General features: G+C 42.6%; 1 protein-coding gene across 3 annotated transcripts in view; it reads left to right on the forward strand.

Annotated features, from left to right (window-relative positions):
- GFOD1 (Gfo/Idh/MocA-like oxidoreductase domain containing 1) overlaps positions 1-24,153 on the forward strand; it is a 111,633-nt gene that overhangs the window by 47,111 nt on the left and 40,369 nt on the right. Inside the window, exon 2 of one of the 3 annotated variants that reach the window (XM_073332023.1) lies at positions 13,384-13,432. The exons of 1 other annotated variant lie outside the window; for it this stretch is intronic. In XM_073332023.1, coding sequence (XP_073188124.1) covers positions 13,384-13,432 — 49 coding nt within the window. Of the gene's footprint in view, positions 1-3,538; positions 3,780-13,383; positions 13,433-24,153 lie in introns of those variants that run through there. One more of the 3 variants, XM_073332024.1, reaches the window with a different exon arrangement.

Consider the following 24,153-nt stretch of genomic DNA (forward strand, 5'->3'; position numbering starts at 1 on the left):
GGATATAAAGGGGCCTTAGTGTACATGAGAATCAAGCCTTTAGGGCTTCTCTACACAGTAAAGTTAATTCAGATTAAGGTAGGGTGTGAATTTAAAGTGGAGTAGCTATTCCTGATTAACTCCCTGTGTAGACACTCTCATTCTGGAATCGGTGCTTTATTCCAAATTCGCTTCAGCCACTTTGGATAAAGGGAGTTACGCAGTCCAGAATAGTTTCTTACAAAATAACTCCCCCATGTAGATAAGTGTTTATTATCTCTGAAGGGCAAGTCCATTTATATCGTACAATATGTTTTTACGTCTGAGAGATCCTTTAAGCATTTAATGTTTAACTAGAGCTGCAGGTTAAACTCTATATAGGTGTGGGATTTGTACGTGTGAAAATGAAATGGTTTGGGGGAAATTTTTGGGTTCATTTTTACATCAGCTCAGCTTTTATTGCCATTTCCTCTCCCCCGCCCCACCCCCCCAGCTCAAATGAAACACGTGGTTAAGCTAGGGCTACCACAATATATGAATTCTGAGCTGTGACCTCTTCCACCTGGTAATGAATTACAGCAAATAAGTGCTTCTCATTTCATGAGTAAACACAGGGTTTAGATGATTAATGTAAATGTAGGTAGGGTATACCATATATAGACACCTGCAAGAGGTCTTGTGGTAAAGGTTTAATAAGGTGTTTGTACGATGGCGTTGTTGCTGAGCGGGGAGTTAGAATTACACATCATAGGGGACAAGAATGAAGCTAATGTTTAAGGTTCTTTTCTGTTGCCACCCTGTGTTTTATTAGGGTCATGAAAGCAGGTATGTTTACAGTTTCTTTTCACATGTATGCTTGTAAGAGGATTGACACTGAAACAAAAAAAGTAATTTTTGAAAGAAGAAGAAACAGTTGATTTGGCTGTAAAAACCTATTTCCTGGAAGCAGTAATTTTGCGGAGGGAAAAAAAAAAAAGTACTTGTGGCACCCTAGAGACTAACCCATTTATTTTGAGCATAAGCTTTCGTGAGCTACAGCTCACTTCTGGAGTGAGCTGTAGCTCACGAAAGCTTATGCTCAAAATAAATGGGTTAGTCTCTAGGGTGCCACAAGTCCTCCTTTTCTTTTTGCTAATACAGACTAACACGGCTGCTACTCTGAAACCAGTAATTTTGTGATTTCTCTACAGAAAACAAAGACAGACATACACATTCCCTTCCCTAACCCCTTCCCTTTTTAATGTATTTTTGGATGTATTGCATTGGAAAAATGGCCTGGAATTAAAGGAAGGATTTAAACAAAAGTGCTTTATTATTGGCATATGAACCTTGATGGGTCAGACAGGCATACTGTAGCCCTGTCAGCCTCAAGCAAGCTTTCTATGCTGTAGTTTTGTTTTACATTCTGGCCACTGATCCGGAAACGGTATTATTGAGAGTTTATGGGCAGGCTGTGGTTTTGAGCAGACACTGCAGTAAAATTCCCTTCTGACCCTTTCTGTCATTCAGGCTTCCACCAAACCCACTGAGTCACCTAGGGGTTTGGATTAAAAACATTTCACACAGTTAAACCTGATTAATCTGAGCCTGGTTTACAGCTTTATGCCTGGAAAAGCAAAGGATTTCCTTGGTGGCTAGGCCTTTGGCATACATACCATTGTCTTGTCTTGTTCTTAGGGCCTGCCTGCGCTATAAATTCAACCAAAATGGAACCTTGTTGTCCACTGGCAAAACAGGTTTAAGCCAAGTTGGAGAACCAAGTTATGGTCCGTCTACATTACAAAAGGCACCAGGGCCAGGGAAGACTGTGCTGTAACTGGTTACATTTATAGCATTCACAGGCCTTAAGAATAATCTAACTTAAATATGGAAAATTCCTTGTAGGCTTTCCAGATTGTTCTCCTGCCTGGGAAGGATTGTTCCATATAATATTAATTTATGTGGCATTGTAATTATCCTATAATTAGGCCTAGTCTACACTTAAAAGTTTTACTGACAGAAACTATTTTGGTTAGGGGTGTCATTTTAAAAAACCCCAAATAGTTACACTGGCAAAAGCCCTACCGTGGACACAGCTATACTGGTATAAGTCACTTTTATACCAGTATAGCTTAGGGTATGTCTACACTGGCAGAGTTACAGCACCGGCAGTTACAGTGCCGTTCAGAGAGTGCTGAAGAGAAACCGCTCTTATGTGTACGCACTGTCAGCTGCCTGTGCAATAGCGTGTTCACACTTGCAGCGGTATTCGGAGCAGTGCACTCTGGGCAGCTATCCCACAGAGCATCTCTTCCTCTTCTGCTTAGAGTTGTGGGAAGGCAGAGTGGGGTCACGGGACATCCTGGGTCCTGTCCCAGTGCCCATGATGCATTGCTTTGCATCCCAGCAATCCCTGTGCTTCCGTCCACATTTGGCACCATCTTTCAATGGTTTGTGTACTGCGCGCCCTGCCTCTTTGGGCTGCAGGAATGGATCTCACACTGTTGACCAATATGCTGCTTGCTCTGACCAATACGTCACGAGTGGCAGTGGAGTTATACACTACAAAGTCAAGAGGAGTGCGACATTGCTCTCGTGTCATAGTTAGTACGCGTGGCGAGATTGCTTGTGACATTCATGGAGGTGCTGACCATAGTGGAATGTCACTTTTCGGCTTGGGAAACAAGCACTGTGTGCATCGTGATGCACATCTGGGATTATGACCAGTGGCTGCAGAATGAGGATTTTGGATGAGGAAAGCCACATTCATGGGACTGTGTGATGAGCTTGCCCCAGCTCTGCAGTGCAAGGACACAAGAATGAGAGCTGCCCTGTTGCTGGAGAAGCGCGTGGTGATTGCACTATGGAAGCTGGCTACTCCAGACTGCTACCAATCGGTCGCTAACCAGTTTGGAGTGGGAAAGTCGACTGTTGGACATGTGTTGATGGAAGTGTGCAGGGCCCTTAATCGCATCCTGCTCTGAAAGACCATGACTTTGGGCAACGTGCGTGACATTGTGGATGGCTTTGCACAAATGGGCTTCCCTAACTGCGGAGGGGCGATCGATGGCACGCATATTCTAATTCAGCACCAGACCACCTAGCCACCGAGTACATTAATTGGAAGGGGTATTTCTCTATGGTTCTCTAGGCACTTGTGGATCACCGTGGGCGTTTCACAGACATTAACGCAGGCTGGTCCGGAAAGGTGCATGATGCACGCAGAATGTTTTCCCCAGGCATTGAAATTGGGGGGTGTTGGAATATTCGGGGGGGTGAGGACCAACAAGGGTTGAGACCGTGAGGGCGAAGGTGGGCTGTGTGGCACCAAAGTAAAAACTGAAAAATGTTTCATGACCATTTTATTAGATTTAACTCATGTTTTTTAAAATCATCACAAAAATTAAAGTTGGCTACTCACGCCTACTATGAAGCACTACATCTACATCCTTCTTGGTTTCTTGTTATAATTTTGCACTCTTTTGTGTCTTTTTATGTGTCCGTTACTTCCAGTCCTTCATGATATACTCGTGATCAGGCAGAAGACGACTTCTTTCAGAACACAAAATTCTATTCAATGAGGCAAAAGAACGCTCAACTGTAGCTGTTGTGACTGGGAATAGCAAGAGATGAATTCCAACTTCTTTCATCCCAGGAAACGTAGCACAAAGATTGGGTCGAACCACTAGTGATGATAAAGAACTTGAAGTTTAAATCTTCATTTGTTTGTCGTATGATATTCCACTCTGTGTTCAAAATTTTCTATTCTGTCCTGAGCACATGGCAGCCCCATTGCTGGTAGTGCCTCACTCCACTCAACTGTAAGTGTTTTATAAGACAGGCGTCTGTAAAAGCTATGTAGAGGTTGAGTAGAGTCCAGAAATCACGATTGTAGATTTGTAAGAACTAAGTCTGTATACTCTTTCAGCTGGCTTAACAAACACTTCTTGTCCTCTTCACTTCAGGAGTCCATATAAGTACCTTAATTAGTCAACTTCTGGACTGAAGTCTTTGCTTCTTCCAGGACATTTTCAATGGATATCTCTGATTGATCCAAGGGTAGCTTCTATTGCTGGACAAAGATCTACCCCTGCTGTAGCAGATGCCCCTCACTTAGAGCTGATTGCGGAAATTTTTTTTCTCATGTTGATTTTTGTCAAAATTAGTCTAGAAAGTTTTTGGGGGGGTTTTGTCAAACTGAAAACCCCAAAGTGAATTTTTTTTTTTTTTGGCTTGCCAAAAATCAAACAGTTTTGGCCAGTCTGAGGGGGTGGGAGGAGAGAGAGAGGTTAGTTTTACTGGAAAAATTTTCCCTAAGTAGCTGAAATTTTTCAGTTGCCCAAAACTGAAACTTTTTTGGGGGGGAGGGGTGATAAAAAAATTGAAAAAGTTCATTGAAAATAGATATTTCCTGAGCAATTTTCTACTTTGATGAAAAAGCCATCTCTTATTAAAAAAAGAAGAAGGTTTCAATCAAAAATTTTGCACTGGTCTACCCTCAGTAAAATAATAGCCGCTGATTTATTTTATTTTATTTTTTTTAATCAGGCCAAATCCTGTGGGCCTTCTCTTGTCACTAAGACAGTTGAGGTTGAGGCCCTCTGTGTGTGAGGATCTCCAGGCACAGCCTAGAGACACGTGCAGTAGCATTACTTCCCTTGGACACCATGGAGGCCAATCCAAGGGGTTGGGTTCTAAGTGGAATGTGAAGGCAGGGAGTGGGTGAAGCATTAGAGGAAGGGGAAGGGTGGGGTTGCAGTAGGTGCATGGTGTCCCCTTCTGTACCCAGCACAGCTCATATCAGATACGCAATACGGCCAGAGGCTGAGATGGGGAATCCCCAATTATGGGGTTTTCAGGGTGAGCAGCAGAAGCCTTGGCAGTGTGGCTCGACTGGAACTGAGCTACCTATGAGGCTGGCACTGGAGGTTCCAAGCTGGTATGGATGTGTAGGGCTTCCTCACAAACAGCCATGGGTTCACCCTGGTCAGGGGTCTGTGGTGTTTCTGGACTGGCCCTTGGTCCTTTTCCATGCTGGACAGAATGGCTGGGAAACAATGTTAGTGAGGAAAATGTTGCAGAGATCTCCTCTCCCAATCCTTTTTCATCCTCCCCCTGGCTCCGCCCAAAGGTTTTCCATCAGTTTTTAGTCTGGCAAAACCACATATACTCAATGGAAATTTGCTTAATTGTGAACTGCACAATTTGGCCAGGTGTAAGAACCTCAGGATTTTATTTCGTTACTAAAGATGGATATGGATGAACTCCAGACAGAAGCCACATGCATAGAAACAAAGGACCACATTCAGAAAGGAGCCTAAGAGGCTACCTAACTGGTGTTATTTACGTCTTCTGGGCTCTTCAACATATATGATACACCAACTTAGAGGCACCTCGATTTATCTGCGAGTCTGTCCCAATTTTGCAAGGACAGAGTAAGATCTGTTGGGTATATTAATGTAACATTTGTTATTTTAATGCCAATGTAGCTTCTTATTGGATCTAACGGGTACACTTATGAACTTGTAACATTCTTCAGTTGAAGATAATTGGCACTCAGAGGTGTGAAATCTTTGTCTAATCACTTTTTTGTACTGTCATCATTCACTGTAGTGTCTGAGGACCTTCCACATAAAATATATTGGTAATAGTGAGGTCCCTAGTGGACTTCATAGAATCTCTGGCTCTTCACTGTTTTGCAAGCATAGAAAGCTGCGCTTCGGGTGTGTTATTTTTTTAAAAGGCAGTAGGGAAAGGAAATGGTTGATGCTGTGAATGACATTCTGGTTATGTGGAAAAGCTTCATCAGAGGAAGGTTTAGCAGTGTTTCCTAAAGGTGTTCAGATAATAAATTCATATGATCTCTGCCTAGAAAGTGGGTCTCAGCTAGATCTCCTTTCCCTTTGTAATCCTTATTTATTTTTTTTTTTAAAGAAATGATCACTTCTAAATAACTGATTCTCACAATCAAATCCTGACTGATCCATTAGCAACAGGGAATGGCTTTTGGGAGAGTAATTTTTGATCTATAGAACAGAGTGAACACTACAAGCAGTGTTAACTAAAATCAGATTTTACTCTGTGTTGAATGTCATTGCACACTGATTGTGCTATAACCATTGTCCATTTCACATGCATTTATATCACCAGCAAATTATGAGTGAGAAGGTTTTCAAAGATTTGTCCCAACATAGATGTGCTTCACATGTGTATATAAGTCAAACTTGTCAGGGGCATTGATTACGACAATGGATGTTGCAATGGGTTAATCCTTCAGGCTTTATTTGTTTATGTCCATTTTTTTTCAATAGCAAACATTTTAGGTTTATGTAACAGGAGTTAGTCATGGGCAAACAAGCCCATCCAGGCATGTCCCAACAAATGCTAATCTTTGCCCCAAGAAGAGGAGTCTGTCTGATACAATGATCTATTTCTATAACCCTCCACTTATCATCTTTAGCCTGCCTGCCGCACAACGCAGTTGTAATTTGCTGTCATTCAAACTTCTGTGAAACGCTGGCAGTGGTTCCTGCAGAATGTAGCAATGAGACAACATTTTGTCCCGAGTTTCTCTCAGTCCTGTTTTGGTTCAGGAAATGTCAATATAAATAGGGTTCTTCAAATAGCAGTCTTACTTCACCGTCATGTTTTGCAGCCAGGGAATAAACGCTTCCTCATTCCAGTTGTGATATCACTTTTCCAGACCCCTCTCCAAATATAGGCAAAGAAAATATTATTGTGTATGTGAAATAATAGAACAAGACCAGTTCTTTTCAGACCTTATGGAACTGCTAAGAATGTGCCTAATAAAGGTTTTGATATAATAATTACTCTACGACAGTGGTTCTCAAACTTTTGTACTGGTGAACCCCTTTCACACAGCAAGCCTATGAGTGTGACCTCCCCCTTACATATTAAAAACACTTTTTAAAAAAAAATAAATTTAACACTATTATAAATGCTGGAGGCGATGCGGAGTTTGGGGGTGGAGGCTGCCAGCTCACGACCTCTCATGTAGTAACCTTGTGACCCCCTGAGGGGTCATGACCCCCATTTTGAGAACCCCTGCCCTACAAGAAGGGAGCGGTGGGCTTGTGATTAAAGCACAGGGATGGAAATCAGTAGAGCTGGTGTTGTTCGTAGCTTTGCTATTGCTATTAAGTGGAAGGTGCTTATATACTATGGCGATGGGGAGCAGTATAAAATGCTGAGCGAGACAGACAACCAGTTGGAAGCAAAGTCCCTAATGGATTTCATGGAGTCTCTGGTGTGCCTCCCTTTCCGGATCACAACTCTACTTGGGGCAGGGGCTGTGGGGGGTGTTTGGAGGGGTGTTAGTAATTGGGAATAAAAGGGGTGTTCAAATTCAGTGTACAACTCACATTCAGACACTTTTTCAAAAGTGGCCAGTGATTTCAGGAGCCTCAATTTTTAGGCACTCATCTTGAGACATCTTTGGTTTGACTTTTAAGAAGTACTGGGCAGGTGCCAATCCCACAGGTTTCTCCTGGAGCTATTGGCTCATTCAGAACTCCTGAAAAATCTTGGGCTCCCAAAATCTAAAATGCCCCAAATCAGTGGCCAGTCTTGACAATTTTGACCTTGACATCTCAGTGTCCCCATTTGTTTAAAAACCAAACCCAGCAGTACTTCCCTATCTCACAGAGTATTGGGCGGCTCAACCCATTAATGGCTGTAAAGCACCTGAGAGTCTCAAGCCGAAGGCACTGGAGAAGTCCATCATGTTTTATGGATATTACAAAACACACATCCAGTGCTGCAGGTGTTTTTAAAAAATGAAGCCAATAGCATTCATTAGTTCAAAAGACTTGGGGCTTGTCTACACTGGCAATTTACAGCGCTGCAACTTTCTCGCTCAGGGGTGTGAAAAAACACCCCGCTGAGCGCAGCAAGTTTCAGCACTGTAAAGCGCCAGTGTAGACAGTGCCCCAGCGCTGGGAGCCACGTCCCTCGTGGAGCTGGGTTTTTTAGAGTGCTGGGAGAGTGCAACTACGTAAGCCACGTTAAAGCACTGCCATGGCAGTGCTTTAGCATTGCCCGTGTAGACCAGTCCTTAGACGAATGGTCACATGACAAAAGATTGCTAATGATACGTCTGAACTACTATCCATCCGTTTCAGTTGCACAAGTTAGACTCTTTTTACTTAAAAATTCCCACTGTTGCTAATTCGGGTGCAGCTTCTCCTCAGCCCCCCTAGTCTTCTTGTTTCAGAGCTAAGGTCCATCTTAGAAGACACTCAGCTACCATTGGTTTAGCCATGGAGATCTCTTTCAAAGTAAAAGATGGTTCTTTGTGGTAGTGGTCCCTACTGTTCCAGCCAGGTATATAAGGAAGAGGAGCTTTGCTGTACTGGATTCCAGCAGAAACACTGTCACGGCTGAAATCAGCCAAACTGCTGGGTGAGCTGCTATCCTAGAGAGATCAGAGGAACCCCACAGACCAGCTGGCACCATCACCCCACATGGAAGCCAGCATCATAGTGCATTTTACCTTCCTAATCCCTGCCTGCCCTTTCCACCGAGCCACGCAGAAGGCCAGAGGAGCATGTTTTTCAGTGATAATAGGAGAATGAGACTTTCATAATGAGCCTCTCCTCCTGACGCAAAATTAGGCTATACTAATTAGTGTGCTCATTTGCATGCCAGGACCCAGGAGACTTTTCCACCCTATTACTATTTCACAGGAATGCTGGCCTTTGAGCTGAGGGGAAAAAAGGGAGGGTTGTGTGAGCTGTGAGCTGGTGGGGAATAGGCTGATTTCCTTTGCCCCATGCTTTGCTAGTACAAATGGTGGAGGCCTTTCTTTGTGTCTAGCTTCCATAGCGTTACCAAGTGGTAATTAGGTACAAGTGATCAAACTGTCATTTAAGTGAACAAGCCTCCCTTGAAAAAAGCTCAGTCTGCACTCAGCTGCACCTACTTACCTGTCTGTCTGTCTCTCATCTTGCTGTCCATCCGGCCTTTCTTCCTGATGGTGGAAGTTTAACCCTTTCATTTGCTGCTTCTAGGGTGATCAGATGTCCCAATTTTATAGGGACAGTCCTGATTTTTGGGTCTTTTTCTTATATAGGCTCCTATTACTCCCCCACCCCCGTCCCGATTTTTCACATTTGCTGTCTGGTCACTCTAGCTGCTTTCCTGGGGACAAGGAAAGGAGAGGAGAGTAGCCTTGTAATAGCAAGCTTCCATATCCCTTGTAAAATCTCAGCTTTTCCTTTGAATCATCTAGAAGAATCACAGTTCTCTTATAATGCTCCAAATGGGGAAAGTTAATGTGAGTCATCACAAACCGTCATTCACCTGTATGCCAGCAGCCACTGGAGCCACACTGATTTACGTCAGATGAGGATTTGGCCCCCCGGATCTTTTGGATCCTCTCTTTCATGACACATCATGCTTAAAGTAGCCGTTTAAGGGGTAGGTGCTGCTGCCCTTACTCCTGCAAGTACTGCATGGACATTGCTCCGCATGTAGTCCCATTTTCTTTAATGGGACTACTTGAGGAGTGAGTGAAATTGGGAGAATCTAAGAGAGCTCACACCATGGGGCCAGATTCTCCCATCCTTACTCACACTCCTTGGATGGTCCCAGTGGGCCAGACTGAGAATCCCTTACTCACCTTGAGTAGTCCTGTTGCTTTCACATGGGTCAGGGCTCACAATCTAGCTACTGAAGTCAGTGGGACCATTTGTACAAGGTAGTGCTTATCAAAATGTGTAATAGCTCCTCAGTCTAGCAGTGGGAAATCAGTGGCCTATTTGTGGAGAGAAGTACTATTCAGTGTGAGCATGGGTGGCAGAATCTAAACAGCTGGCACAGATTTTCTGCACTGAAGGCCATATTATGTCAGGATCCCCATATGGACTGCTCTGATCACTAAAAACACCAAAGTTCAGTAACATTGACATGGCAATGGGTCAGATTTTCCCCAGGGTTTCACTCTCTAAGATTGTGCCTATAACCGCGCAAGGCCAAGATCTTAGGCATGCAGCGCCTCTGGCATGAAAAAAGTGCAAGCATAAAATTGCAGATACAATTTTAGAGCAGCAGTTGAAAATGTGGGCACGATACAACAAGCTACTTTGTGTATTTGGGGGCACTACTGTTTTCCTAATGCAAAAGGCTCATACAGTGATTTGACTACCCTTTATGAAAAGGGAGTAGATGGGAATCTGATAGTGATTTATGCACACATTAGACATTAGAGTCTTGATTCTCCTCTAAATTGTGCCAGTTTTAAATCCAGAGTACCTCCATTAAAGCCATCAGAGTTAAGCAACTAATGTAAGACCGGTGTGTGAGAGAGGAGCCCAATATGTCCAATTGCCTGAGCACTGGATAGCCCTGGCAGCATAACATTTCCTTACTCGGTTTCAGCACATCGTGTTTTAGAGATGAAGCGACTACAAGAAGCAATTTATGCCTGCTGCTGTGTGGGGAGAAGGGAAATATACAAGTAATTTGTAGTCTGCAAAAGGTTAATTATTGAAAGCGGCAGCATCCCTAACAGTGGCTTTAAGCTAGTCCCTCAAGCAGCTTTATGTTAATTTATTGGAGCTAAAGGGTTATGTGCACTGCATATGGCTCAGCTGCCTTCACACACAATCCAGTTTCTTCAGTGGGCGCTAGAAGACTATACTGATATAGTTAAAGCAGCATAATATCTAGTGTGGATGCAGTTATATCAGTAAAAAGGTGCTTTATACCATATAGCTTATTCCCCTTCCGTACAGGAATAGTTCTACCTTTATACCACTTGTCAAGGTTCCTCCCCCACTCTGAACTCTAGGGTACAGATGTGGGGACCTGCATGAAAAACCTCCTAAGCTTATCTTTACCAGCTTAAGTCAAAACTTCCCCAAGGTACAAAATATTCCACCCGTTGTCCTTGGATTGGCCGCTACCACCACCAAACTAATACTGGTTACTGGGGAAGAGCTGTTTGGACGCGTCTTTCCCCGCAAAATACTTCCCAAAACCTTGCACCCCACTTCCTGGACAAGGTTTGGTAAAAAGCCTCACCAATTTGCCTAGGTGACTACAGACCCAGACCCTTGGATCTTAAGAACAATGAACAATCCTCCCAACACTTGCACCCCCCCTTTCCTGGGAAATGTTGGATAAAAAGCCTCACCAATTTGCATAGGTGACCACAGACCCAAACCCTTGGATCTGAGAACAATGAAAAAGCATTCAGTTTTCTCACAAGAAGACTTTTAATAAAAAAATAGAAGTAAATAGAAATAAAGAAATCCCCCCTGTAAAATCAAGATGGTAGATATCTTACAGGGTAATTAGATTCAAAAACATAGAGAACCCCTCTAGGCAAAACCTTAAGTTACAAAAAAGATACACAGACAGAAATAGTTATTCTATTCAGCACAATTCTTTTCTCAGCCATTTAAAGAAATCATAATCTAACACATACCTAGCTAGATTACTTACTAAAAGTTCTAAGACTCCATTCCTGGTCTATCCCCTGCAGAAAAACCAGCATATAGACAGACACACAGACCCTTTGTTTCGCTTCCTCCTCCCAGCTTTTGAAAGTATCTTGTCTCCTCATTGGTCATTTTGGTCAGGTGCCAGCGAGGTTACCTTTAGCTTCTTAACCCTTTACAGGTGAGAGGAGCTTTCCCCTGGCCAGGAGGGATTTCAAAGGGGTTTACCCTTCCCTTTATATTTATGACACCACTAAACTTGCATACTGTATAACTATATTGGTAAACAATCACAGGTAGGCCTTGTGCTTTGTCACTGCTGGTTGCAGACACAGTGACATTCAAAGGATGGAAATCTGGAAGTACAACGTTAGGGCCTGATCAAGCAAAGCTCTTGAATTCAGTGGGAATGGAGGGCATTCAGCACCTTGCAGGGTTAGGCCATTTCAAAAGCGGCCATTGAGTTTAGGTATCTACATTTGGGGGTACCCATGCCCAGCCTGAAATGCCTTGTCCTGATTTTCAGAAAGAGCTGAGCAACAGCTGTAGCTTCCATTGACTTCAATAGCTGATGGGGCTTCCCTTCAATAGCTTCCACTGGTTTCTGAAAATCAAGTTAAAGGGGTCTCTAGTTGCACCCCAAAACTGAGTCCTCCAGAATGAGAAGCTGCTTTTGAAATTTTGCACCTTATCTTGCAGCTGTAGAAATTTACTTCACAAAGGCCAAACCTTTGTAGGAACAGCAACTATCAGACTGAAGTTAAATAACTACATTCTGCACTCAAAGCTCAGATCAGTGTAAATTGCATTCAGTTTGAATGTTCTTCTAATTCGTTTGCACTTTGTGAACAGGTATCCATTAAAGACTTCTTTGAAGCTGTGTGGGTGATTCTGATCTGTGAGTTCAGAGATGACAATTGCATTTTCTTGAGATGCTTGGTAGAATTTGATGCTCTCTGTATGTACAAGTATCATGTCACTCAGTCATGAAATGCTACCTCCTCTGCACTGGAATGGGGCAGCTGTTGAATAGCACAAAGCAACACTATGCAGCAGTCGAATAAAGGAAGCAAAGAAGAATACCATGTCCAACTGCAACTACAGGGGGGATTGTAGGCAAGCCTAATATAATTACCCAGAATGGAGTTTGGCCAGCATGGTGAGGTTAACATGACCTTCCTCTTGCACGAAGGGCCATAGTATTTTTAAAGACCACAGTGGTAAGGAACACAGTTTCACATCTTCTCTCAAAGATGGCAAAGAGGAAACGAATTGGAAATGCATGCAGCAGTGTTTTCTTTTGTCATTCTGTTTTCACTTCGTGGAGTGTTACTGATATTTATGTGTCATCTAGTCATCCCTCGCTGATGAAAAAGACATGTTCTTCCCTCCCCCTTCCCCATATTACCTCTTCTCTGCTCTAGTAAGGCTCAGTGTACCAAATGGTACAGTGTCAAAAATGATTCCTGCTGTCTCTCACTATTAGGAACTTTTTATTTAGTTTCTTGTGACCTGCCCTCTGACCCAGATATCACAATAAATGACAGGCTGGGAAAAACTTGAGGCTTACACTGATGTCTGCAGTTCTGATCTGTGTCCAAAACTGTTTCTGTGGTTTCCTGGCACTCATTTCTTCTATCTTGCTAAACTAAATCAGGCTGTGCTTATGGCTTTCTCGTTTTGGTGTACAGCATTTCTCTTTGGTACATAGTTTTTCTGTTTCCAAGACATCACTCATAGAAAAGGAGGCCATTTCTTGTGTAAAGTCAAAGAACGTGAATATCTGACTCTCATTTTTCTCCCTATTCCCTTTGATGTTTATCTGTTCTCTGCCAACTTTTATGTAATACAGTGACTGGTGGGAGGGAGAAGCATATGATGCAGATAGTCCTGGCTTAAAGTAGCTTTTATAAACACTTTATGCTTGTGTAGGATACATTCATTTGTTTTCTTGGTTTTTAAGGAGCAGGAGTATTGGCTCTGTTGGCTACAAAGCAGACCAGATTCAAGAGGTCAGTGATCTAAATGTATTCGTTTTTTATTATTTATATTTCTGTATCACCTACAAGTTCCATTCAAGATCAAGGTTGCATTACATTAGGCACTGCACAAATGTATAAGAAAACACAGCTTGTGCCCCAAGAGCTTATGGCCTTGTTGGGTGTGAAGAAGGACCAGGAGAATGCAGGGCAGGGGGCAGGTGTTAAAAACCAAGTGAAGCAAAGTCAATTTGGTCTTAGTGCAGACCTATCCCTGTTGGGTGAGAGAAACACCAGGGAAGGTTGTGTAAGAGAAATACCAGGGAATCATTCTGGGAAAGAACCAGAGAATAAATCTCTGCAAGTGTTACAGCACTGGAATAACTGGATCTTCTCATTAGGGTGCCTTTCAGGCAATGCATTAGAAATAGCGTATAAAACAAGATAGAGCAATGACTCATTACAGGAGGAAAGTAATGTCACCAAAAATCTGTTCAAACAATATGTGCTAAATCATCAAGAGATTCAAACTGGATTTCAAAACAACTGCAGTCTGAGTACCACATACTTCCAGTAGAAGAGAATTTTACAAGCAAAGGCCAGAATAGAACAGCTTAAAAGCCCCTTTCTCCATGCTTTCGGGGGAAATCTTTTGTGTAAATGAAAGGAGCCAAGCCAGTAGTGTCTGGAAGGATACATGCTTCCTGTTGAGACATAAATCACTTTTGATTCTGTCTGGGAGATGTATTCTGGGAACAGTCACTGATGACTTAAGAAGTAAAACTGGGTATTGTGGTGGTGACACAATTCTCATGTGCTGTGAGCGGACAGCAGCTCTCCCTTGCACTATGACACTAGAAGTGAATAAGAAAGTTCTCACATGCTGTCTATTATTAAAGGGATACAATCTACTTGAAATTTAGTCAGCTAAATAAGTTTTAAAGCAGTTTTGATTACTTTTTCTTAAGGACCCCCTCTGCCAGTTTTTGTGGTTTTACAATTACAGTTATCATTATTTTATTTTATTATTTGTATTGCCATAGTTACAATTGTGGAACACTTCTGTTTCCACTTTTAGTAATAGTAGTGTGATTTGTAAGTTGCCACTGTCCTTTTTAAATTGATATTTAAAAAAATACATTGGGGACCATATTCTGTCTTGGATTCTCTAGTATAGAAAGCCTGCCAGATAGGGCTGGATTTCATGGACAGGATTAGGGCATACTTGCAAGCACATTTTGCTGCTTCTCTGGACAAGATGGAATATATTTGTGGCTAGCACTTGTTGACACCCATATATGTGCTAGCTATCTGTGGGGCTGGATATGCCCCCTCAGGGCAGCAGGCTCATGGAATGTTGTATGGAACCTTTAGGTGTGTCTCATCCTTTTTTTCTAGAATGTGGGTTCTAGAATGTGATCACCCTCCCTTTGTTTATAGCTAGAGGGGAGTGGGAGGGTCCAGAGACTTTTTTTTTTTTTCTTCTGACGTACCATGGAGTCACAGTATAGGAAAGGTTCAGAACCACTGGTAATTGTGCTTCTCTGGTAACCCTTGTGTTTGTTAGGAAAAGTCCCTCCAACTGTATGCACTGAAGCTTTGATACTGCAATATCACTCGTGCGCTGGGAACCCATTGAAGCTTTGTGTGATTGCAGAGCATGCTTTGTGTGCACATAATAAGATCTTCTACACTTTCCACAGTATGCATCTGATGAAGTGAGCTGTAGCTCACGAAAGCTTATGCTCAAATAAATTGGTTAGTCTCTAAGGTGCCACAAGTACTCCTTTTCTTTTTGCGAATACAGACTAACACGGCTGTTACTCTGAAACTAGTGTAAAAGAGTGAGGGTCATGGGCTTATTGGGTGCTGAGACTGCTAAGCCCCTTGCAGGATTGGACCCACTTAAGAAAGTGTATAGGATTTCCTAGTGTATTGACTCTCTGATGTTGTTGTCCGCACTGTTCTAATTGCAAAATGTCTGACCCAGTTGGGAAAGCTTTTTGTTTCCATGTGCCAATGTTACAAGGAAGCTGCTGACTCCAGTTTGAAAACCCTTCTCTGTCTACAAAACACCCCAGTAAGGCTCCTTGTATTCAGTCTTCCAACCAGCAAACATGAAGGCAAAAGCAAGACAGGAAATCAACTGAGATTTAAGGGGTCCACATCAGCCTAGGACGAATCGGTGCTTCATGTTATCTAGGTCACACAGTTCACAGACGGATCAGAGAGCAGTCCCTTCATTTTTGAAGTTAGTGTATTTTGACAGGAAATTTCCTCAACATAAACAGTTGGCTTTAAATGCCATTCATATGAACCAAATTACCCATGGAGCCGGCATGGTAAGTTTTGTCTTTTTTTAGTCCATTAAATATGTAGGTAAAATGCAAAGGGCAAAATTCAGAGACAATATGTCTCGATGGAGGTTTAGGTAAGATTTTATTACACTCAGACTCTCAGTTAGACCCCCTTTGACCAATTTACACCCACTTACCAATGTATGAATGTAAGGGAGCATATGATGGTGTAGCTTACATGCCCCATGGCTAAAAATAGGTGTAAGGTAGTGTAAATTAAGACAGGGAAACTTAAAGTGAATTAGTGAGCAGCATGTTATTGCATTCTCTTCTTTGTCACTGATATGAGAGCCTCAGATTCATCATTTGATGGCCACTGATCATTGACTCCTAAATAAAATGCAAAGGGAGGAAACAGGATTTATGCACTGCACCTCCAGAAAAAGAATAGGACCTCTGCAATAAGAACTGTCATAATGGATCAGTAAGGACTGGATGGGGTAGTGAAATGCCTGAAACATAGCTGAGGAGTATCACACTGTTTGCCTCACTGCACATAGGAAGGCCCTGGGGTATCGGGCTGTTATAAACATGGAAGAAAGAAGTTGATGGAGCCAGCAGCAAAATTGCTCCTCCTCATCCCACTTCTTTTGACTAAACTCCCTTTTCAATGAGCTTTTGTTCATATTGCTCAGCCCCCTGCTTTCTGACACTTATGGGCAGTCAGGTTTCTACTTCTTAGAAACAGTGAAATCCTCACATGGTGCTCCAGGAAGACAGCGTACAATTCAGTGAAACCAGGGCTGTCATGTACACTGTGCAGTGGTGGTGCTGACCTTTTATTACACTATTCCATTACAAACATATCACACCACACCAAATTACATGCAGTCTTAAAGAAGTGTGGAGTAGCTGGGATTTTTAAATTAAGAGAGGATAACATTTGACAGGGATATCTATCTGTTCCAGTTGTGCCACTCAGGAAGTTCTCCATTCTTTAGCTACCTGCTTCTGTTGAATCCTTAATGGCATGAACATAGAAGGACTAGAATATCAGGCCTTTTGAAAGAATGCTTCTCTGTCAGGGAGTGCATTCCATTGCAGTGCAGTGGGAGGAATTGATGTCTTATGGCCACATTTTTTCAAAAGGATTCATGGATTTTTGGGTGCCTCATTTTCTGGCTGCGCAGTCTCTGACACTTTGAATAAGATCTTCAGAGTACCCATGGCTCCAGTGGGTACTGCAGAAATCAGCGTCCAGTTGAGCACCCAAAAATGGAGACACCTAAACTTAGAGGCCCCTCTTGAACGTATAGGCCTATCTGTTTATTACAGATTGAACCTGGAAATGACACAAACCACTCAGCAGAGTGCACAAGGTGAAAGGCTCTGTGAGGTTGCCAGTCTGGAGGTTTTCTTGGACGTGTTCAGGAAAAAAAAGAAAAGAAAATGAACAGCAGTCACATAAGAATAATAATAGATAATATGAAAAGGAGGACTTGTGGCACCTTAGAGACTAACCAATTTATTTGAGCATAAGCTTTCGTGAGCTACAGCTCACTTCATCAGATGCATTCAGATAAATATATTTAACATAAAGTGCCCTAGGTGTGAATGGCACTTTACAGAGAGAAGAAAGACAGGTGAGAGCAGACTCTAACTTAGTCCTTGACCAAAAGAGCTTAAAACATAAAGGCCCAATCCTGCAAACATTCTCAGGCATTGTGCCTATTGTTGCCATAAGGAAAACAATTAATTTATTGTGGTTATTCATGGCAGTAAGCTCTACTTCTGGTGGTAGATGTGTGGCGTGGACCCCAGTTTACCTATAGATGCCATGATGTAGGGATAGATGACATTGCATAAGGGGAGTGCAGTCTATTAAATAGTTTCTGAGCCCACTAGTGGTGCTCACCATGTTCTGTGTTTTAGAAGGTGCTGGAATTGTATCTGTAGCAAAGCCTTGCACTTTGTGTATATTTAGTAAACATGGTTAATTGGACCCTAGCATACTCGTGTAGTTCCATCGTATTCCGCTTGCTGTGTAAAGAGCAGAAGACAACAGGCTGGGAAGGAGGCCTAGACAAAATAGGGCTCTGAGATTATTCTTGTGTGGGTGGGTGTTTTGCTAATTTAAATAGAATTGGCCTAGTGGGGTAGCATGGAACTGACTTCAGCTGGAGTTTTGTATGCAGAAGTGTAACCCACACACCTTCTGGGTGTGGTGTTCTGTCCCATGTAGTGGCACCAAGACCACTTAGAGAGTGAGCGAGAGAGAGAGATTGAGTCTGCTCTAAAGCCTTAGCTAAGAGGCAGTTGGCTTTTAGCTCATGCAGTAGCGGCTCATGCTTTAAACTCTAGAGGTCCCAGGTTCAATCCCACCCACTGATGACCAGGGTCTGTCAGCGTTACAAGGGGGGGGCTCGTTCGGGGTTTCAGTGGGGAAGTCTCTGAAGCTTGGGACGCGCTTCCTCAGCTAGGAGAAGTATGTAACCCATGCACATTCTGCATGTGGTGTTCTGTCCCATCTAGTGGCACCAAGACCACTAAGAGAGAGAGGTAAAATGAGTCTGCTCTATAGCCTTAGTTAAGAGCCAGTTGGCTTTTAGCTCATGCAGTAGAGGCTCATGCACTGAGGTCCCTGGTTCGATCCTGCCCGCTGATGACCGGGGTCTGTCAGTGTTACACAAGGATGGCAGGATTTGCCCCTTCCTGTACAATGCTGATAGTTAGATTGGGGTAATACTGCCCTGAGGTTTATACAGCTAAAGAGTAGAATGGGCCTGAGTCAAACACCTGGATCAGATTCCCCCAAATTTGGTTGTGTGGGTAAAATGTTTTTAAATTTGAGTCTTAATTTTGTAGTTTATACCCATCTTTACTAAACTTCCAATATTTCAAGTATTTGTGCCATGAAACATTGATAATGGGGGGGGGGGGCTAGCTATATAGTATCAGGCACCTTTGAGGTTTGGTTTTGTTTTGTTTGCAATTACCAATTTGGAACGATAAAGGAGTATTCCTTGCTTAGAGGGTCTTCCCATCTGTGAGTGCATTTGATTCCATTTGGCCTCTGTGTGTTTGCACACATAGCACCAATTTGGATGTACCCTGGAGCATTTGATTTGGTATGATGCGTTCTTGAAAGCATTTTAGACCAGATCAGCTGTGAAGTTTTACCCTCTTGACCTCTCCTCCAAGAATTGTCACCTTTTTATTTTAGATTATAAATAATTGAGTATGTTGAGTCTGATCTATTTGCTGGCATAACCAAAAACTGGGAAGGCATAAAGTGTGAAAGGCTTGGCATTCCTCATGGGCATTCCTGATCTTTTCTCTGCAGGGAGAAATATGAATGTATAAATCAATATTTAGTTTTGAATTTCAAATTTTGCATCTAGGTAACATGAGATCTTGTTTTATCAATAAAGCTTTGTTTTGTGTATACAATTTCCACACCTTTAAAAGATTAAATAATGATATTGACACATTTTCTGGGGGCAAATACTGCCCATTCATGCACCCTTCTTGATTTGATTTTTGTTTGTTCCTCATTTCATTAGGAACTATAATCCAGCCAAAATACTGGAATGGTTTTAAAGCTATACTCTGTGTGTGGGTGTATGTGATATATGGCTGCCTTCTAGAAATGACACTTTTCATTCATGGCCATCCTAAAAGCTGCTATCAAATGTTCTAACATTATTGACAGACTTTAGGTTTCAACAAGCTTTATTTATTTATTTATTTATTTATTAACTTAAGTGATATGAGAGAATATGCCTGGCCTGGAGGCGATACAGTGAATTAATGCTCTAGGGTTTCACCCCTGGGACCTGGATTCACATCTAATTTGAGTCGCAAATGAAACAAATTTGGTGAGATCATCTGCAAGCTGGTCTGACTCCTTAGTGAAACATTTGTCTATGGAACCAACTTCCCCGTTTAGCTTCTGTGCTAGGGACAAGCTCCTCCGCTTGTGTCGGTTGTCATAGCTTCAGTTTGCAGCATCCTCAGCTGCTGTAAACTAGGATTGTAAGTGAAGAGCCAAGGTGTTGGAAATCAGTGATGAAGGCGGAATCGGATGGAAGGCGGATGGCGGATGGAAGGCGGAATCGGAGGATGGAATCGGAACCTGTCTGCAGCACTGTCATTGGCTTCAGCTAGCTTTGCCAGTCCTTTGTTTGCATGAGCCCTGAAAGCCCCACTTCCTTTCTCTACCCTTCGCAAACCTTTGGTTTTCTGTGTGGATGCTATCAAGCAGAAAAGGCAAGTCACACTGTAATTTGTACCAGGTGGTTGGGCTCTGTTTACAGCCTCCCATGGCTTCTAACTAATTTAATAATTTTATTAAGATGTTAAAAGAAAAAGAAAACAGTACAGCGTTGAAGCATAGAAGTTTCTGGTTATCAGGGAATAAAGTACAGATTATCAAGGGGTTCGAAGTTCGGTTTAAGATCGGATGGCGTGAGGAACACATAATCTGCAACATCCCTGATTGGGGATAAAAGGTTAATGGGTCAAAGTATAGACATTGAGACATGAGGGTATGTTGTTCATATAATGGCTATGTTCAGGTGTGGAGTATAATGAGTGGATGATGAGGACGGATTGACCCTCATGTGGTGAGATTTAATGTTCAGTGAGTTTATGGTTCCAGTTCATATTGTCCAATGGAAAAAGTCTCTTGGTCCCTTTCTCATAGTTGATGCATGATGTCACTCCGGCTCACACCTCCTGGTACTGTTGGTGGCCGGTGATGTGTTTTGATGTAGATGTCCCTGGACCATCGGATGGTGTCCGAGACCATGAGGCGCCGCATGAGCCGTGCATAGCATTGACCCATCCCACAGGTCCGCAGCACACGCTTGTTGCAGGGGTCCCAGGCGCCCAGGGCTCTGATGACCAGGGCATCCACCTGCACCTTGTAGCCCTTCTCTCTCAGGGTGTTGGCCAGGGGGGCGTACTTTTCCAGCTTACAAGCTTGGGCTTCGCGGAAGGCCGGGGATCAACACCCCTGCCTGAGCCTTCCCCCTTTAGCAATCTGTATGACTTTCACCTGTAGTTGAGCTCTTCTTTGCTCATGTATCCCTGTTTGTCAGGCACAGACGTGCCAGAACTGCAGCATGGGACAGCACAGTATGGAAAGGTAAGGAAAGATGGTCCAGGAGTAAAAGCACTAGCCTGGGACTTAGAAGTCCTGGGTTCATTTCCCTGCTCTGTCAGAGACTTCCTGGGTGACCATGGACAAATCACTTAGTCTTTGTCTGTGCATCAGTTCCCCATGTGGATAATGGTACCCGCCTACCTTTCAAGGTATTGTGAAGTCTTGTGAAGTCAGACTTAGACGCTATCATTGTGTGGCCTTATAAGTACCTTAGAAAGGACCGTGCAAGCAGAGATGGCCCAAGTAAAATGATTGTGTCTGTGAGCATCTTGTGCCACTTTGGGGAAAAAAGAGACCCTTGTCCTTTCCTTCCCCCTAAGATGCAGGCTTATGAAATAAGCAGCTTTTGCAGCAACATTGGCTTATTTTCAGCTTCACCACAACATCAGTCATGTCCTCATCCCTCCTGCCTACAGGAAATGTGACACAGGAGCTTTACAGACATCTGCACACAGTAATACAAAGAGAACGACTGGACTTCTGGGATATATTATATTATGACTGTTTGGTTTGGGAGGAAGCACTTGGGTGATATAAACAAAACACTGCCACCTTTGCTCTCTTTGGCCAGATGAGGACTAACCAGAAGTGTGACTATTTTCTTGGGCTCTCAAGTAGTCCTAAAAGAGTGGCCACTATTGATCAATATTGACCATATTGATCTCCCTATCCTGGAGAGTAGTAATCCAGTTTTCAAATGTTTGGTTCAAACACTTTTTTTTTCCTTTTTTGTGTAGATATTATCGCAACTATTGCGCACACATATATTTTCCTGTATTCAATTTTCAAAATTACCCCAAGATTTGAGACTTAGTATCCTCCCTGTTTTACTCCTTTCCGCCTCTTTTTGAATGCCATCTCTGGTGACCAAGATGCTAAATTATGATGAATGTTATCACTTGACTCCCTAGCACATGATTTAAACTACTTACAGGCTAGCTGGAGCTGCCTTACCTTGCTGGATAACCATTCCATTTGACTATCCTTTGTGAGGAAGGAGGTTGATAATCTTTGTTCGCTTTTCTGTGTGGTCCCGTGGAAATCCTTAAGATCTTTGCAGAGACTGCTTGCTTGGAGCTCCTTTTTTCTGGCCTCACAGCCCTCTCACAGGCTGGAATAGGGCAATTTTTTTCCTGCATAGAGCTGTCCTTGGAATGCAGAAGTCTATGGTGTAGACAATCCAATTGGTGCCAAATGCTGTCATTTTGCTGCCACTCTGTTAGGGTCTAAAAACAGTCCTTCCTGTGAGAGGCTGTAACCATTGGTGTTCATGGAGACATAGCATGGAAAGGACACAGAAAATCTTTCTCTCATGGAAAATGTGATCAAGTATCACTGTACCCAGATACCACAGTGCTGGACACATCCTTGGATGGATGGAAGAATAGATTGCATGGATAGACCAAGAAGCACCATTGTATATTTTATGGTCCTTCATGTTGCAGTAAATACTAAAGCCCAACATAAATGGTTAGAGCCGTACAGCTGCTTAGGCTTAAAGATGTAAAGGTGAAGATATGCTGCTCTATGGGCAGAATTGGTAGGAATGTTCAGGCAGTACAGAGATGGCTGTATGGCTTGTCCTAGAAAAGACAGAGAAGTTGCAGTACATGGTGCAGAAAAACCCTGGTTGGCCAATCATGATTAATTGTTCTTATAGGTCAGCCTCTTCTTAGCTCACCGGGATAAGGCCTGCCCGGAAGAGGCACTAGACCAGACCAGTCTGTTAATATGAAAGTTCTTTATCATATAACTGGTTGGCAGAGAACTGTTGGGTAATTGTTGGAGGAAATGCAGCCTAGGGTTTAGAGAAGGCCACTGGGAGTCAAGATTACTGGGTTTTATTCCTGCCTGTGCTGCTGACTTATGTCACCTTGGACAAGTCCATTTTCAAACTTGGATGCTTACGTGGTAAGCACCTAAATAAATGGCCTAATTTTCTGAGATGTTGAGCACTCACAGCTCCCACTGATTTCAGTGGCAGGTTTTTTTTTCTTTTTTTCTCACTCAGCACCTCCAAAAATGGGGCCATTTTTCATTTTAAGCCTAAATGGGGATTTAAGTGCCTCATGATCAGTGCTAGAGCTGGACAGGAATTGGTTTTTCAAGATTTTGACATTTGTGAGCTGTAGCTCATGAAAGCTTATGCTCAGATAAATTGGTTAGTCTCTAAGGTGCCACAAGTACTCCTTTTCTTTTGACAAAAAGTCGGAATCTCAAAAATGTCAACAAACTCAAAATCCCCCCCCCCCCCAACAAAATGGGTTAATTGAAATGTTTTGTTTCAATAATTTTGGGAATGTTTGGTTTTTACTTCAACTTTTTTTATTTTTTATTAAAAAGACTGTTGAGTTTTTTTTACTACAATTGTTTGTTTCAAAATTTAAACAGTCATTTTGAACCAGCAAGCCAGAATTTTTGTTTTGAAAATGTCAAAATGAAACTTTTCAAAAATTTCAAAACACTTTCTTTCAAAAAAAATTTTGAGTCAAGAAGCTTGTAGAAACCAACCCTGAAATGTTTCAGTTTAGATGAATCAGTGTTTTCTGATGGGCCTGAATCATGATTGGGGTCTCTGGGCACTACTGTAATACAGAGAATAATAGTAATCATTGTGAGGGTGTTCTCACTTCCTCTGTGTCTCTGTTTATTGAGAAGACTCCTTTAGTGAGTAAAGTTAAGAGTCTTGCTGCTACATTCAACCATGCTCTTCCATGGAGAGCCATACACATAGGTGCCAGAACAATTTTTATAGTGGGGGTGCTGAAAGCTTTTACTATATATTTGGTTGCTCTTACTACTTCAAGCCGGGGGTGTTGCCATACCTCTAGCACCTATGGCCACATATCAGATACGATACAAAAATTTGATTTCCAAATTGTGCTGCTGTTTATCCACAAGAAACTTGTAACAGCAGCACCTATCTCGTGAGCTGTAGCTCACAAAAGCTCATGCTCAAATAAATTGGTTAGTCTCTAAGGTGCCACAAGTCCTCCTTTTCTTTTTGCGAATACAGACTAACACGGCTGTTACTCTGAAACCTCTCCTTGGGACTGTAAGTCTTGACTGTTGCCATTCACTCTCATCAGAGCTGCTGGCAATGCATCTCCACCACACGCAGCTTGGTCAGAGTGAAGGAGCCTGGTCACTCTCAGGTTCACATTGTTCTTGTCCAGCATTCTTTACATTGGCTGCCTGTCAAAAGGTGGATTGATTTTTATATCAGCACTGTTGGTTTTTTGAAGCAGTTAATGGCACACTTGACACCTTCTCCTGGAGTCTCATTCAGA

Source organism: Lepidochelys kempii, chromosome 2, assembly GCF_965140265.1.
Source record: "Lepidochelys kempii isolate rLepKem1 chromosome 2, rLepKem1.hap2, whole genome shotgun sequence".
Taxonomy (NCBI): domain Eukaryota; kingdom Metazoa; phylum Chordata; order Testudines; family Cheloniidae; genus Lepidochelys; species Lepidochelys kempii.